The sequence below is a fragment of the Dendropsophus ebraccatus genome, chromosome 3 (genome assembly GCF_027789765.1).
Source record: "Dendropsophus ebraccatus isolate aDenEbr1 chromosome 3, aDenEbr1.pat, whole genome shotgun sequence".
In the NCBI taxonomy this organism is placed as follows: Eukaryota; Metazoa; Chordata; class Amphibia; order Anura; family Hylidae; genus Dendropsophus; species Dendropsophus ebraccatus.
In genome coordinates this window covers 81,473,569-81,489,670 of record NC_091456.1, presented here as the reverse complement: position 1 = coordinate 81,489,670, position 16,102 = coordinate 81,473,569, and the positions used below count along the sequence as shown (strand labels likewise).

The 16,102-nt window shown below is 40.1% G+C and overlaps 1 protein-coding gene across 3 annotated transcripts in view; it reads right to left on the bottom strand.

Annotated features, from left to right (window-relative positions):
• The window catches only part of SVEP1 (sushi, von Willebrand factor type A, EGF and pentraxin domain containing 1), a 280,520-nt gene that overhangs the window by 170,647 nt on the left and 93,771 nt on the right, over positions 1-16,102 (bottom strand). For all 3 annotated transcript variants that reach the window (XM_069962108.1, XM_069962109.1, XM_069962110.1), the window contains exons 4-8: positions 8,408-8,566; positions 6,257-6,436; positions 2,650-2,829; positions 2,200-2,397; positions 609-727 (exon numbers count right to left, since the gene is read on the bottom strand). In XM_069962108.1, coding sequence (XP_069818209.1) covers positions 609-727; positions 2,200-2,397; positions 2,650-2,829; positions 6,257-6,436; positions 8,408-8,566 — 836 coding nt within the window. The remainder of the gene's footprint in view (positions 1-608; positions 728-2,199; positions 2,398-2,649; positions 2,830-6,256; positions 6,437-8,407; positions 8,567-16,102) is intronic.

The following is a 16,102-nucleotide window of genomic DNA, read 5'->3' as shown; positions in this document are numbered from 1 at the left end:
AACAAGTATGTACAATAAGTGGCATAGATAAGACAAAAATTAAAACTGGTTTCTAAAAGCAATTTCTCTGTTTACAAAAAAATCTGAATCAGGAAATATATTCTATAGAAGTGTTATGCAAATTAAAAGATGAAGCCCTTGGGTTTTTCCCCTGCAGAAGTCCAGCGATAATTCTACCCAATCTTTCATAATGCCCTTATGCCCACAAGTAAATCTCCCTCTGTTTAGATTGACAGGGCTAACGTTGTTGGGCTTTTGTGGCTTAGGGGACTTTCCTATGAACTTTGGGGAAGATTTATCAATCTGGTGTAAAGTAGAATTGTCTTAGTTGCCCCTAGCAACCAATCAGATTCCACCTTTCATTCCTCACAGATTCTTTAAAAAATGAAAGGTGGAATCTGATTGGTTTCTAGGGACAACTAAGACAATTCTACTTTACACCAGTTTGATAAATCTCCCCCTTTATCTCTTAAATTGCTCAAGACTTCTAAAGCCTATACTGTATGGAGTGATACACTGGAGTGATGGACGGAAATGAGAGTGTATACCTCCTGCTTCAGGGTAAGAAGCTGCAGCCTACAAAATTGCCTTTAAATTGTTATTGTTACCTCTTCTTCTGAATTATCTGTCGCTTTAGGAATTTCCCAATCAATTTGAGCTGTATTTTGGTGCTGAATGTTTTCTGCAGTTATATCATCCGGACATTTGATTACTGGAGGCTCAATGTCTGAAACATATAGGAAGACAAGAATAAGTGGCTAGGTGTGTGTAGAGTATGACTCTCTAGTATGGATGTCTACTACTTGCTATACTACATGCAGCAGCTTCTGTATGTACACAGATATTCTTCCCAAGGCTCTGCTTTATGAGGGCAATATTTCCAAATTTACAGCGTCAACAGAAAATAGCATAAAAGCAGGGCACCTAAGATGCACAGAAAAACAACCAGTTCCTGAGGCTTCATAGAGGTCTTAACTGCCAAACTTAGGGTCCTATTACACGGAGCGATTTTTAACGATTAACAACTAACGATAAACGATCACAAATGAGATTGTTTATCGTTTACGTGAAAACCTTTATCATATTCCACACAATGATAATCTTTAGTTACTATCGTTACTACGATCGTTATTGTGATTGTTACTATGATTGTTCACTCCTTCTGATCCCAGCAAAACAATGAACCATGTGCAATTACACTGAACGAGTAGTGAACAAATTCGGAACTTGGAATTAGAGCAAACGATTAGCGAATGATTAACGATAATTTTATGTTCAGATATAAATCAAGAGATAAATCGATGATATACGAACGATTTTTGGACGTTATAACGATTTTTCGCACGATAATCGTCCTGTGCAATAGGGCCCTTAAGGTGACCATATGCATTAGAGAGAAGTAGGTTGATGGATGAACAACTATTGAACGAATGATCATCTAGTGAAGAATCCATTTCGCAAATGCAGCCACATACATTTTAGTCTATACTGACCATTACAGTTGTTCAAAATGCCAATATATCATTAATGACATAAAGTGAAAGGTGAATAATGTTTCTGCAAATATTCTGGGAATGTTCTGAAAATTCTCTCTCACAAAAGATCATTTGAAAAAGGAATGAAAACTGTTTTGACCAATAGTCAGGCAAAAATTTCAAACACGGTCAACTTCTTTTTGAGATAACCATAAAAAGACAAAAAAATAATAATTCATTATTCTATTTCACTTGGCGAACAATTGTTTTGGTTGTAATTGTCCATTTTAAAATTATTTTATGTAATGTGTATAGATACCTTAAAGGGGGTTATCCCGCGGTTACAATTTTTAAAAAAATGTATTGTTGGCCTGTTGGTAAACATAATAAACATGCTATGCTTACCTCTCCGCATTCCACTGGTGTCCCAGTGCTGTGTTGCCCATGTTCCCATGTTCCCTGCTGATTGCAGCTCGGCTACTTCCAACACACTCTGTCCTGCTGCCAGGGATTGGCTGAGCAGGCTGTCAATCCCGAGGCAAGTAACAGAGCTGCAGTCAGCGGGGAACACTGTAGAGGCCACATCGGGACACCGGGGGTGCGACACGAAAGGTAAGCATAAGATGTTTATTAAGTTTACCAACAGGTTAGCAATATATAAAAAATTTAAACACTGGATAACCTCTAAGTCTGGGGTATAATTATTTTGTTGCTTTGTTGTTACCTTTGCATTTTGCTGTTTGGGCATCTTCACTCCATTTCCCATTGGAAATACATTTTATTTCATTCCTGACTCCAGACAAAACAAATCCTTTTTCGCAGCCTAAATTGCACACTGATCCATAGATGGCTGCCTCTTGTCCACAAGTTGGTGGAAATAACATAACTTTAGCAGGTTTGGAAAATGCAGGACAGTAAATTTCTGCAAAACATATGTCACATGTAATTGAGTATTACTTACTGTGTAAGGTTCATAGAAGAAAATCTCCCCACTTAGAGCTATTTTTACTCCCTCAATGCTATTATCCCATGCAGTGATTCACATTTTCTACACATTTCCGATTCAACTTCCTTACCAAATGCAGTAAAAGACAAGATTAGTTGTATCACTGATTTACAGTAATGTGTAAGACATGTTAAGCACCAATGGTCCTAATGATAAGACAAACTATACCTGTACAGATTGGCTCATTTGCATCCCAGTATGAGTTTTCTTGGCAAACAAGTTTAGAAACTCCCTTCAATTTGTATCCATGATTACATGTCACAGAACATACAGTTCCATACGAGGTATCACTTGAGGAACATCTTATTTTTCCATTTTCAATGGGATGAAGTTTTGGACAAGTCCGAACTACAGAAAAACAGTGAAAAACACACAATTTTATGCAATGTTATAAAATATTAAAGCATATCATATTAAAGGTGGCAAACCTTCATTACTTATTCTATCCATTTTAGGAGATGGGGCAAGAGTGCAGTTGTTTTCCAGCAATACTCACACCTGCACCTTCTTTCCTGACTTCTCTGGCAAATCACACTAGAGCACATACTCAAAAGCCCTCCTGCTCTTTGCCATACCATATGGCATAATACAGAAGAATGTTCACTGGACTGGAACAAACAGACAGGCACTGTACTGGGGGAATAATTTATAGTACATTATTATAGATAGCATGGGGAGGAGAAGGTTGTTGATTTACTGGATTTGCATAAGGTGCTATGTGAGCTGAAAGAAACAAATTGCAGCTGAGAGGATCATAGCAAGGAAGGGCTTACATAACAAAAACAGCAATGTTCTATCCAGTGAACTATTGATAATAATGAAGAATAAAGGGAGGAGCTAAAATGATTGCATTCAGGAAGCAGTACTGTGTACACTGTGATAAAAGATAGACAGAAGCTTTGATTTTTCCTACAGCATGGAGCACCCTCTGGAGAAGACAGACAGGCTCATATTGTATATACACAGCCAAGCCTTTCTCCCCCTACTTCCTGTGTATGGAACTAGCTAAGCCCATCCCCACCATGACCTGTCTTGGACTCTCTGCTCTAAGTGATGGAATTCCCCTAACAACAGGCAGTGGAAAGCATTTTGCAGGGACATGAGACAGTTAGTAATTAAGACTTTAGAGCTGTTTTCTTGGTTTAATGAAGTCATTTACAACAACAGATAGTAAATGCCCCCCCCCCCCCAAAAAAAAAAAAATTACTAGTTGATTTACAATAGAACTAAATTGTCTCAAATTTAGAAAAATGCTTCATAACGGCCACTAGGCTTTAACCAAAAATGTATCCCCTATCCGCCACTGATTCCTACAATTACCTATCTTTGTCATCTAGCTTAAAGTGGTAATCCAGCGAAATGTTTCTTCTTTCATCAACTGGTGTCAGAAAGTTATATAGATTTGTCATTTACTTCAACTTAAAAATCTTCCAGCACTTATCAACTGCTTTATGTCCTGCAGGAAGTGGTGCATTCTTTCCAGTCTGATATAGTGCTCTTTGCTGCCATCTCTTTCCAAACCAGGAACTTCTCCAGAGCAGTAGCAACTCAACATAGAAAACCTCTCCTTCTCTGGACAGTTCCTGTCTCGAACAGGGGAGGCAGCAAAGAGCGCTGTGTCAGAGTGAAAATAATACACCATTTCCTGCAGGACAGCAGCTGATAAGTATGGGAAGACTTGAGATTTTTAAAATTTTAGTTAATTACTAATCTATATAACTTTCTGAAACCAGTTGAATTGAAAGAAAAAAAAACATTTTGCTGGAGTACCACTTTATTTTCTTTAAGTGAAGAAATGAGGCCAACTTGAGATGGGAACCTGCTCTCCAGTGCATACATTGGAGACACATCCGGTCATGGCTGTTGTGTAAATGAGACTTAAAGTCCTAACCATTAATATTTTAAGATGGGTGAGCTGAGCCTCCCAAACCTAGACTCTTTCTGAACTCTCCATTCACAGACAGGTAGCAGAGGCACTCACTGATAGTAGCAAAACATAGTTTCTTTATTTCATATTCAGGCAATACATGTGGAGTGGGCTAATGTACCAAACTTTTTAAAAAGTTTTGAATGAGTTTGGCAAGATGGCGGCTGCACATCCAAAACACAAACACGTGGTGTCCTCTTGTGGGTTTCCAGTGTCTTTTGCTGCCTGTAGAGTCACAGCCCGCTCAGCCAATCACAGGCTGACTGGGATGGGACAGGAGAGACAAGAGTGAAATCCCACTCAGCCAATCATTGTCCCATCCCAGTCAGCCTGTGATTGGCTGAGCAGGCTGTCACTTGAGAAGATGGGATGGGACGGGAGAAAAAGGGCACCAGGGAAACGCCAACCTTTAAGTATGATGGGCAAACTTTAGCAACTGCAGTAAAACAGCTAAACGCCTGCAATTGTTTAGCTGTTTTAGTGCAGTTATTTAAAAGAAAAAAATCAGCCCGATTGTGCTGATGTGTTTCTCAGCTGCTCAGATGTGTCTGCAGTAGTAGGTTTACACTGGGGAAAAAGTAGTTTTATTCCACCATGCGAAGCCGAGACAGGGGTGGCAACTAGTCATCTGGGCAGGATGATGCCTGTGACTAGTCACGGCTCTCTGTCTGTCAGTGTGCTCTGCGGGGATGATTGTCAGGCAGAGAGACCCATTAGTGGCCTCTCTGCCTGTCAATCATCCCTGCAGAGCACACTCATCACTAGTCATAGGCAGCTCCCCGCAAATAGAATTAATTGCTGCTCCTCTCCCAGCCTTATGCGGCGGAATAAAACTACCACTACAGACGCAGCTGGTAGTTTTAGGAAGCTGGGAAACATATCAGCACAATCATGCTGATTGGTTTGCTTTAAAGTTCGGTTTGGACGAACCCAAAGGTAAATTGAAGTTCAGTTAATCATACTTTTGAGAATTTTGCTCATCTCTACTAATATACAGTACATTTGCTGGGCAATTATGGTACATCTTTATTATTTTTCTCAGCTGGGTGGATTTCATAATTTATTATACTTTACTGCATGTTTTGAAGATTTGGAGGTGTACATAGTCATATGTTTGGAGATACAACATATATACAACGTAAATGAGATTTGGCATATGTTGCATTTTTATTTAAATTTGCTACTTAAAAGAAGGAAAGAATAGGTGGAAAAAAATGAGGTGAGTCAGTTGGTTTTTGCCCTCAGCACATATTCCTATAATTTCAACTGGAATAACATTGCATTTTACCAATGTATGAACATAAAACAATAGTAAAAGTGACCAATTTAATGGCAACCCATACAACAGCTACATAAAATTCTGACAAGTCATAGAACAGTGTGTGAAATGGAATGGAATCTAACAGTCATTTAGTATGGGTAAGCATCGGTTACAGCCAAGTGCCTTGCAGTAAATACTATTTATAGAATTGACTATTAAACACCTTCTTGTAAAATCATTTTGGCAAGGACAAAGATTCCCCAGGTGTTCCTAAAGAAATTCTAAAAACACACAAGGAGCAGAAAAGACTTCAAATAGTCATTAAATGCCTATTCATGTGATAAAATGATAAATGACTATTCACACGCTCTTTGTGTCAGCTTAAATACTTTGCCAGACTCTCACTCTAAAACAGTGGAAAACCTTAAGTTGTTAAGGTTTCCTCCAATTCTAGGTCAGAGAGTTAATTAGAATCACGTTTTGTTGTTTTAACCTGATTGTGTAATGACTGAATGTCTGACATTGAGCTTTTTGTGGCTATTGCATCTTCTTAGAGAAATACAAAAGTTTATTCATTGCTATCTTACCTCTGCAGGTGGCCTCAGAGCCAGACCACAGTCCATTTGGTTGACAGAGCCGAATGCTGCTTCCAACTAATTCATACCCTGTCTTGCATCGAATTCCACAGGCTGCATCAAAGTGATTGTTGCAGATGTTCTGGATGAAATAGCCATTCTCTGGGGGCAGCAACTCAGGGCAGTGCACAACTAATGATGTTTAGAATACAAAAACAATTGTTAGGGGAGAATGATTTGCATTTCCATTAACCGAGATGAAATCTGCCACAAGTTACAGCAAGTTTCATATGCAGGAGGAAAATGCTTTCAATTTGTAGGTTTGTGTAGTTGCTATGCGTTTATGTAATTAATGTTGCCATCAAGAGAGAAGAACATACGGCTGTAAGCGAACCAGACAGTGCAGTGAAAGATTAAAGGAACAAAGTGGGCAAATGTTGGTTGTCCCGAGGGCATTTTTTTGCCATACTGCAGAGCTGTATAATGCAGCAAATGGATTATACAGACAAAAATCCACCTGTCGTTTACAGTGTAATACAAGTGTATTAAAGTTTACCTGTCATGAGGACTGCTACCGGATTAGTAGTTAGTTCCATGCTGCGGGCGGAAGCTCAGGTCTCTATAGCTACGAATACTAATGAGACCATAATGTGCCAGACCTCCATCAGAATAGGGGTCTCACACATAATGTTCTCATGCGTGTTCGTAGCTATAAAGACCCAAACTTTCACCTGTAGCATGTACAGTAATTTACAGTTGATGCAGAAGTGTTCCTCATGACAGGTACACTGTCAGTTTACACAATGGAAAATACAGCTCCAGCCGCACTCTCCATTGTGTGCAATGGTGAATTGGGATGCGGGTGCCCACATCCCAATTCACCAGAAAAGAAGTTTATCCGGGCGGTACTTCAGTGCTGGCCGGGATAAACTTCAATGACACCAGCCATTCTCTGACACGGCTGGGTCACAGAATGGCCGGTGTTATACATAGTGTGAACCCGGCCTTATGCTATTTTTATTTTTTATATTTATCGGTGAGGGTGTGTGGACACTTGAATTTTTTTTAGTAGGCTTTTAAATTTGAAAAATTAATTTTGGATTTGTCTGAGGATCTTCTATATAAGTAAGGGACTTGAACTGATCAAAATGTGAGTGCCCTCCCATTATCTCATTACATGATATCAAAATGTATCAATTCGATCATTATTTAGATATTCTGCCCTGATGGATCAATCTCATTGACATACGAGTGAAGAGAAGAAGATGATAAAATTTTGAAAGTCGCCATATCGGATCAAGGGTAAGTTTTTCCAATGTGAAGGTGGTCATGCAGTATATCAAAGAAAAAATCTCAGAAATTGATTGTGACAGATTTTCAATATCTCTTAATGGTTTAAAGATTACCTTAGAAAGTTGCTTTGTGTTCAGCACCATGGACAACACAAACACATCACATAGGTGTGCATCGCAGGAAATGTTCCCAGTTATTGTTGTAACTTTCTGTGTTGATGTGCTGCAATGCAGCACCCTCCCGAGAGGCACACTGTTAAACTACGTGTGTACTGCATTGATCTTTGCAATCAGTGCTCAATTGCAAAGGGCTGCTAACGCCCATAGTAAAAAATGCCGAGCTGGCACCAGCATCATATAATCTCTGGGGCTCGTTAAGTATAACTGATCAGCCTCTCCCAAGCGCATAGGGGGAGATCAGTCTCTACCAATCACATTGGAGGAGGCTGATCATGGTACTATACCATCACTGATGTCTTTTAAACTGCATTTAAATGTGGCTGTCAGTTTTAACAGGTCATTTAAATAGTTAATTAGCCTGCACAGCCATTTAGACATAGCTGCAGTCCCCGCATGGCCCCACCCTGTATGCACTTAAGGATGCAATAGCATATGGGTACTTCATGGATACTTAGGGAGTTACCCTTAATGCTGCCTTATTTTGCTGTATAAAGTTACGCTAACAGTATATACCACTTAATGTGTTTACATTTATTTATCATTTGAGTTTTTTTGTTTTTTTGTCTTTTAATAGTGGACATGGGTTGTAAATGGATCTTGGATGAGGGTTAAGCTGAATGGGGGGAAGGGTGTATGAGGTTGGGTGGATAGCTCAGGGCCCAGGGTACATTTAATCTGCCACTGACCTTACCTTTGCAGGTTTGGCCTTCTTCTTCATATCCCTCTTTACATACACAGTCCTCCACTGATGTGCTTCCTGGTGGTGATGTATGATTTGCATCAGGGCATGAGATACAAGTGCTGACTCCTCCTGGTTTACCCTCAGGTTTGTATGTTCCAGATGGACAGGCTGTTAAACAAATATTTAAGGAAATAAATAAAAATGATATTTTATTGTATAACAGATTATTCAAATTCCAAAAAAGACCATATGCTGCAGTTCATGGAAACAAGTTTTGCAAATTGACATAAAAAAGGGTATGAAAGGGATTAAAAAGGTCTTTGGAAGTCAATCAGTAGTTAAACAGCAGAATTTCCTGTAGAAAAAAAAAAAAAAAAAGAAAAAAAAAATAATAAAAAAAAAAAATAAAATAAAATATATATATATATATATAAATATATATATATATATATATATATATATATATATATATATATATTTTTTTTTTTTTTAATAAAAAGGGGTATTATTGTGCCAATGCTCTCACCATAGGAACAGCCTGCCTATAATAACAACCAAATATATGGATGGGTATATGTATAGCCTCCTATAAAATGCACTTGTCTTTGTTACTGTAGGCCTAATATGCTTGTTGCATAGCACAACTTGGGGGTATTTATTGCACAATTAACTTGTACTCAACCTTGGGGTTTTCCTGTCTTGTATACTGTAGCGGTTATGCCTTGGGGGTTGGTCCAGGCTAAACTTTTACTCCCAGTTAGAATGAAACAGTGAATTGAAAGTTGGTATGAGAGAGCTATTTTGCATATTTCCTTTTCCTATAATACCTATGCCACGATGGGTGTCGTAGTCAGGTTAATAAATCTTGTCGCGCTTAGCATAGCTGCCAGAGCAGGTTCTTTTACTACAGGCAAAGACAAATGTAGCCCTATTATACAAGCAAAAATGTTAATAAAATCAGCACGCTATCTCCCCCAAACCAACATCACTGCCCTCAGCGTATTCCTCTGCTATGGAGGCTTTTACTAAGCATTTGTACAGTGTGTGCTCTAAAACTCAAAGGCACGATGACTTCGATCTGGGGATGGGCTTGTATGCAGATGCCATGGCCGTAGCTACCATAGAGGCAGGGTAGGCAGTTGCTATGGGGCCCGTGCAGGAGGGGGGCCCGGAGGGGGAGGTAAGAGCGTGTGTCTTTCTGCTTAACCACTTATGTATTGCAGCGTGTAAGCGACCCAATGTTTACTTACATGCTGCAACACAAAAAAGGGTTAACAAGCAGAAGACCGAGATCTCTGTTTCACTGCTCTGATAACCCCTGACCTCTGTTCTCCAGCTGGCAATCAAGTAGGAAAGGAAAATGTGCAGAGGTCAGGGGTTATCAGTACACCAGCAGTAAAGCAGATAGATAGATAGATATTGGGCCACATGTATCATCCGGCGGACGGATGATTTTTGGCGGAAAGTGCCGATTTGCGTATTATTTTATACGCAAATGGCCGATTTGCGAATAAAATAATCGCAAATCGGCACTTTCCGCCGAGTACGCCAGGGGGCGGAAAGGGGGCGGAAAGTAGGCGGGAAGTGGGCGGAACGGAGGGCGCGGACTCAGAGTCCGCGCGATTTATCATCCGTTCCGCCCAAATGTACGCCGAAAACCTACTCCAGTCCTCAGCTGGCGTAGGTTTTCGGCGGTGCGCACCGGCGCGCACAGGATTTATGTACAGGCAGTCCGCCTCTACATAAATCCCCGTACCGCCGGAGCTGCGGGGGCATTTTTAAGTCCGGCGTAAAAAACGCCGGACTTAATAAATGCCTCCCATTGTGTTGTGCTTAGGGGAGGGGGGGGCCTTAAAATTTTTTGCTATGGGGCCCCGTGAATCCTCGCTACGCCCCAGATGCCACAGGATTCAAGCCACCAGAAATTGTGTAAACGTGCCACTTGCGTGAGAGAGGAGAGATGGTGCGACTCACATGGCCATTTGCTGCCATATAGAGATTCTTTTTTGGGGGAAGGGGTATTGAAAAAAGGGTAAATACATGTAATCCTCCTGGAGCACCTCATTAAGATTAAGAGTCATCTCGGGTGTGTGCTGGATGGAGGCATTTATTTCTAAGACGTGTACAACACATGGTGAACCAACTAATTACATGCAAGAGTAAGTTTGAAATATATGTAATCTACTGTCCATGTGGCTTTTATTATATTGGTAAAACAATATGTTATGTCTAGGTCAGGATTAGACAACACTATAAATCTGTGTGGACAGGAATCGGCTCTCCCAGACTAATTGAACACATTAGGTAAATGCATAATGGTGATCCTTCCTAATGTATTACTCTTCAGAGAGCTGAACAGCTATTATTGCAGACAATAAGCGCACCAACAATAGGGTATAAGAAGAGCCTAATGCTGCGTTTACACGGAGCGATAATTCGCCTGATCATACGATTAACGATTTCGAAGTAACAAATTTTTTTTATACCGATCAGCGTTTAGACAGAACAATATATTGTTCGGAAAAATCGTTTTGCAATCATTTTGCGATCCCTTAAGCCTATCTCGCACAGAGGTGAAATCGGTGAATGACTGTTTACACGGAACGATCAGCAAATTTTTTGCGAACGACGATTTAAGAACATGTAAGATCAAAATGAACGATTTCTCGCTTGTCGTTTGATCATTCGCTGCGTTTACACGTACAATTATCGTTCAAATTCGATCCTACTCCGAGATTCTCATCTTCTAGGCAGATTTTAAAGGCATACTCCCGAGATTAAAGATTTGTTTTTTTTTTATGTTTGCCTGGCAGGTGCCTGGCAGCCTCTGCTGCCCCCACTGTTTGTCTTAGGAACTACAGGGCTATAACCCCTGCAGTTCTCAATCCCCTGCTCTGTTCTAGCATTATACAGAGCAGGGTTTGCTCTCCCTGTACTGTATATTCTTATATACTGTACATGGGGGGGGGGAAGGGGGCTTATTTTATTTTATTTTTTTGGCACTGGGAAAACCCCTTTAAGGGTGCCTTCACACGTACCAAATCTCTGCGTATTTAACGCTACGTATTTATCACTGCATTTTTATCGCTGCATGTTTGGTGCGATTTTAATATGCGAGTTTTGATTTTTACATGATTTTCATGTGAAAATCAAAACTCGCATGTAAAAATCGCACCAAACATGCAGCTATAAAAACGCAGCGATAAATACACAGCGTTAAATATGCAGCGATACGGTACGTGTGAAGCTACCCTTAGGCTATGTTCCAACATGCATGCAAACCAACGTCATTCAATGGCTATTCAGTGTTGGCAGGACTTCGGGTATATTGTGCAGCCATTTAGGAATCCAATGGGTGTGGTGTAAAGGGCATCTAGTGACTGCAATATGAAGGCGCATTTTAAGTTGCTGAAGAACTGCAGGTCACCTTCTGTCAAGCATAAAAAAGGAAATGCAATGGTCTGGGCATGTTTAAAAATGTGTACAAGGAAAAAGGAATCTTACACAACTCCCGTTCTATTGATAAAATAGAATGGGTCCAAAGACGGGCTCCAAAAATGGTGGAGGGTGTCAGGCATAAAACATATCAGAAAAGACTTGATGATTTGAATCTGTATAGTCTGGAGGAAAGAAGGGAAAAGAGGGATATGATGGAAACATTTAATTATGTTAAAGAACTAAATAAAGTTTTTAGTAAAAACAGAACCCAAGAACAAGAGGACACAGTGAGAGGTTAGTTGGAGGAAAGATCAGAAGCAACTTGAGAAAATATTACTTTACTGAAAGAGTAGTAGATGCTTGGAACAAATTTCCAGCAGATGAGGTTGGTAAATCTACAATAACAGAATTTAAGCATGCCTGGGATAAACATATATCTATCCTAAGATAATAAGAATGGAAATACTAAAAGGGCAGACTAGATGGACCCAGTGGTCTTTTTCTGCCGACAATCTTCTATGTTTCTAGCTATAGGCAACTGGTCACCTTGCTCTTCACTTAAACTGATGAGGTGGCTAATTCAGCCTTTAAAACGCATTGTCATAGCTACATTGTATGAAATTTAAAGCGCAACTATAATTTCAGTAGCCAAAAAATGAAATTCCTCAAATAAAAAGCCCATGTGTTACCCTTTAAAAAGAGCCCTAAACTGCGTTGATAGCGTGTACGCTCGCTGAGATATCCCCAGTTGTTTGGCTCAGAAGAATAAATGAATTTCTCTTCTGGCTGAGAGAAAGTGGGCGTGGCCTATCCCTCCTCTCCCTGGCTGGGACCATCCATTCACTGACCAGCACCTTAGCAGATGTATCACACATAGCAGGGTCAGATAGAGCCCCAGCATACAGTATCACAATGTAAGTTTAGATACAGAGCCCTAGCAGATGGTATCTCACACAGTGGAATTAGATACAGTCACCTACTCTCATAACTGTAGGGTGCTGCCAGCCATGGAGGTGGGGGCACCTGCTGCAGACATCTGATAGTGAATGTTAAATGTACTATGGAAGGACTACAGCTGTGTTGTGCTGGGACTTGTAGTCCTCCCCACCCACTCTCCCTCATGTAGTACATTGGAGTCATGGCTGGCATGTCCCCCCTGGGTGAAGCACTGGGTACTTGTCCCTCCATCCAGCTCTTCTCCGCCGCTGCTCCTCACACACAACACCCTCAGCTCTGCTAAGTCACTTCTGTGAGGGGAGGGGAGAGAATGTGCTGCTAGGAGGTGGGGGAGGGGGGAGGAGGTTTTTTTTTATGTTTCTCTCTGTGTCAGGGCTGTTATCTGATCCTCCTGTCAGAGTCCGTACTCTAGGTACGGATCTCCAGGGAGGGGGCGGGTTTAGCAGGAATGCAGAAATAACTCAGAGCCAGAGAGAGCTGTAAGGGCATAATCAGCCTTATGTATTTAAAAAACTGTTTATTTTAGGTTATTAATGTAAATTGCAAAAATTGTTATCATGCCCTAAGCTAACTAAAACTGAAAGGTCAAAATATTTTATAGTTACGCTTTAAGTGTAAATAAAGATGTTCCTTTAATAAGTTACTGAAGATGATTTGTAACATATATACACTGTACACATATTACCATGCACTAACAAGCAATCCCATTTCTATCCTGGTATATTGCAACCTTTAAATATTGACACACTCCTTTTTTTCTGAATACTTTGGACAAATGTAAGTGTCAGAAAAACTCTGAACTCCATTTTTCTCCAAGCAATTATGCTAGAGAACTAGTTCTGTAGCATTGATCCATATTGCTGCTATGCTTATTTAGAGACTATTAAGCATTTATTTGCCTCAACTCCATTTGTGTCTTATATGCGCTTTCTAATGTTTTGTTGTACAGTGGATTACTGATGTAGTTTATTATGTATATCTTTATCATTTTGGAGTATATGTCTCTCGTATTGGTCTCCCCCATTTTCTAATTAAGCTGTAGTATCGCCTGGCATGAAGGCTTTGCTACTTGTATCACAGCACCGACACAGGGCTTCCTCCTACTAGTAATACTGCATGCAGGGATAATGACTCCTGAAATGCCATTTCAGAATTAAATCTTTCGGAAGCCAGGAGCCATTAGCCTGGCAGGCTCAGCTGCACAACATGCTGCTAGGACTATAAAAATAACAAATTAATCACTTTTCTAGAAATACCAGAAATGCATAATTTTCTTCCTTATTCTACAGAAAGCAGGAGCTACAAATGAGGCAAATATGTGTTGCCGGAACAATTAAGAATGGCTGCTGATTTATCCTTTCCAAGTAAAATAAGTAAAAAAGACCATGTCTCTTATTCAGGCTCTAGTGAAATCAGAATGAGAAGCAGAGGAACTGATTGAGACTTCTGAGTCAATAAATGATATTACGTATTTGCAGCTCATGTACTAAGCCAGCATACAACCCTATCTAAGCTAATCAGAAGGAGCAATATCATGTGCTGGGACCTAATCTTTCATACACCATTGATGGTTATGCAGTTAGATGTTTGGAGCTTTTCTCAACATGGGTCTGGAAAATGGTAGAATGACAGTATCAAGTGGAAATCCCTTAAAGGACTTAGCAGGCTTCCTAGTGATAACAGCTTTCTGGCCCAGGAGTAATATATGAAACAGTGCCCTATGTATATTACATTGTCTCGGCCTATCTTCAAGGACTATTTAGGTAGAGAACTGTATACTACGATTATTCCTGAGCAAGCATGACGAAAAACAATCCATCACCTTCTATGTGTCTCAGTCAAGTAATACAAGTTGTGAGCTGGCTCTTAAAGCAATTGATATATTATCTGCATGCAATCAAAGTTATAATCTGTTCCCTATTATTTGCTGATAATGAATCTGTGCTATGGAATCAAGGAACATTACATTTTTCTTAAAATAATTTCTAATTTCTAAAGGGGAACTATCAGCAGGTTAGATGAATATAATCTGCTGATAGCCCCCTATTGTGCACAGGGCACAGAGGAGGACAGTATGTCTCTTAAGTTTCTCCGCAGCGCCGTTCCTGTGCTGTTAGCAGTGTAATCCCTTAGAAGCAATGCCCTGTCCAATTGTGCCAGGCAGCCCGCTCCTTCCAATGATGATCAATGGAGCAGATTGGCAGAATCGGTGCAATGTTGTCATATAGTAACATTATATATGTTGTTTCCTTTACAGGGAACCTGTCAGGTCGGTACCAGGTACAGAGCTGCAGACACAGGTACATGGGTGATAATCAGATAAAACAAATGATTTTGCTAATGGCTATTTGCAACGATATAAAATTGAATTTTGGAAGCTGAAGTGCCACAGAAATGGAGCCGAGCCACAGCATGCAAGCCTCCTCCCCCACCTCTCAGTCACTGCTCTCCTGCTCTCTGGAGAATGCAGACATGCTATCTTTAGCAGCAATCCTTCCATAGGGAAACATACAGAGTAATTAGGAGGGTAAGGTTGGCAGGGGAGGGGGTCTGTGCTGTCAGCAGTGATTTGCTATTGCATCACTATTTAACTATTTACACTCTGTGGAACGGGCTCTCTGCACCTGACCCATGGAGTGTAAAAACCAATTAAATGTATTTCCATGATTTCCTAATAAAAAACTTGGTTCGGTTCTAGAACAGCCTTCCAGAACAGACTGAGGTCGAGAACAAACTAATGGCTGCATATCCCACTGATTCCCGCTGTCTGCCTGCTCTGTGGAGACAGTGGATACATCCTGAAGACCACCCTAAAAATATGCATACAGCCATAGTCCTGAACTTGGTGGGACAATCCTGGAGTCATGATGTAAAAATTGTAGGACTTATGCAAACCCCATCCATACATTTTCATTTCAAAGACACATATTACACTGTTTCTTATCTTATAGCTATTGATGAATGGAAGGCTGCTTATAATCAGAGGTACACTTTATACACTTTAAACATCAGTTACCTGTGTGAAGATTTACAAGATGTACTGTACAAATAACAGTACCTAGGAATTTTCTTCTAAGCTAAAATGTCTGTCCTAACTATACAAAACCCTCAGGATTTAGCTGTAAAAATATACAGCATTTTTATCAGCATAGGGTAATTCCATACACATTATGTTGATTTAAAACTCCCTTTACAATTACAGCGTAAGACAATCTTGCCGATAATAAGCTATGTGTATGCATGGAGCTTCTTCAGCATTAGATGGCTGTTTTATATGAATCTTTATATGACTTTAAGAAGCGTTAATGG